Source organism: Bison bison, unplaced genomic scaffold (assembly GCF_000754665.1).
Source record: "Bison bison bison isolate TAMUID 2011002044 unplaced genomic scaffold, Bison_UMD1.0 scf7180017863281, whole genome shotgun sequence".
NCBI classification, from domain to species: domain Eukaryota; kingdom Metazoa; phylum Chordata; class Mammalia; order Artiodactyla; family Bovidae; genus Bison; species Bison bison.
Window position 1 is genome coordinate 4,655 of NW_011493853.1, and position 919 is coordinate 5,573.

Here is a 919-nt window from a genome sequence, read left to right on the forward strand (position 1 = left end):
TTCCAGAGGTTGTGGCTGTCATCAGTGGGGTGGACAGTGCTGCAGAGTCTGGGACTGTCTTTAGCAGCGTGGACATATTGCCAGAGGCTGGGGTTCTCATTCGCAGTGTCGACCTTGCTCCAGAATCTGAGGCTCTCGCTGACGAAGCAGACATCTCCCCGGAGGCTGTTGCTCTCGTTGGTGGAGTAGACACAATCTGAGAATCTAGATTTTGTGTTAACTGTGAGGACATAGCTCCAGAGCTTTGGGCTGGCATCAGCTGGGTGGGCATCCCTCCAGAGCTCAGAGCCATCATTAGCAGTGGGGACACTGCCTCAGCATCTGGGGCTGGCTTTGACAAGGTGGGCATTTCTCTAGCCTCGGGGACTGACAGGAGTGGTGAGGATATGGCTCCGGAGCCTGGAGCTGTTGTTAGTGGTAAAGACTGTACTGCAGAGTCTGGGCCTGACATTAGCTGGGTGGACATTTCCCCAGAATCTTGGGTGCTCGTTAGCTGGGTGGACATTGCTTCAGAAGTTAGGGCTGACATTATCAGTGAGGAGATCGCTTCAGAGTCTGTGTCTGACATAAGCAGTGAAGAGATCTCTCCAGAGACCAGGGCAGTCATTAGCACTTTGGACATTGCTTCAGTGTCTTCATCTGTAATTTGCAATGGTGACATTCCTTCAAAGCCTGGAGCTGGCGTTGGCTGTGTGGACATCTCTCTGGGGTTAATATCTGGCATTAGCAGTGGGGAGAGCTCTCCAGAATCTGGGGCTAGCATCAATGGTGTGGCCATTGCTTCAGAGGATGAGGCTGACATTGCCAGTGGTGATATGTCTTCAGAATCTGGTGTTGCCGTTAGTGCTGTGGACATTGTTCCAAAGTCAGGAATCATCAGCCCTGGGGACATTAATCCATACTCTGAAGTGGACAGCAA

At 51.9% G+C, this 919-nt stretch overlaps 1 protein-coding gene across 1 annotated transcript; it reads right to left on the reverse strand.

Annotated features, from left to right (window-relative positions):
• Positions 1 to 7: 7 nt before the first annotated feature.
• Positions 8 to 919, reverse strand: RGAG1 (retrotransposon gag domain containing 1; the record flags this gene model as incomplete). The annotated part of the gene is made up of 1 exon (XM_010833223.1): positions 8 to 919. A coding segment is annotated over one exon (912 nt), but the record flags the coding sequence as incomplete, so codon positions are not given.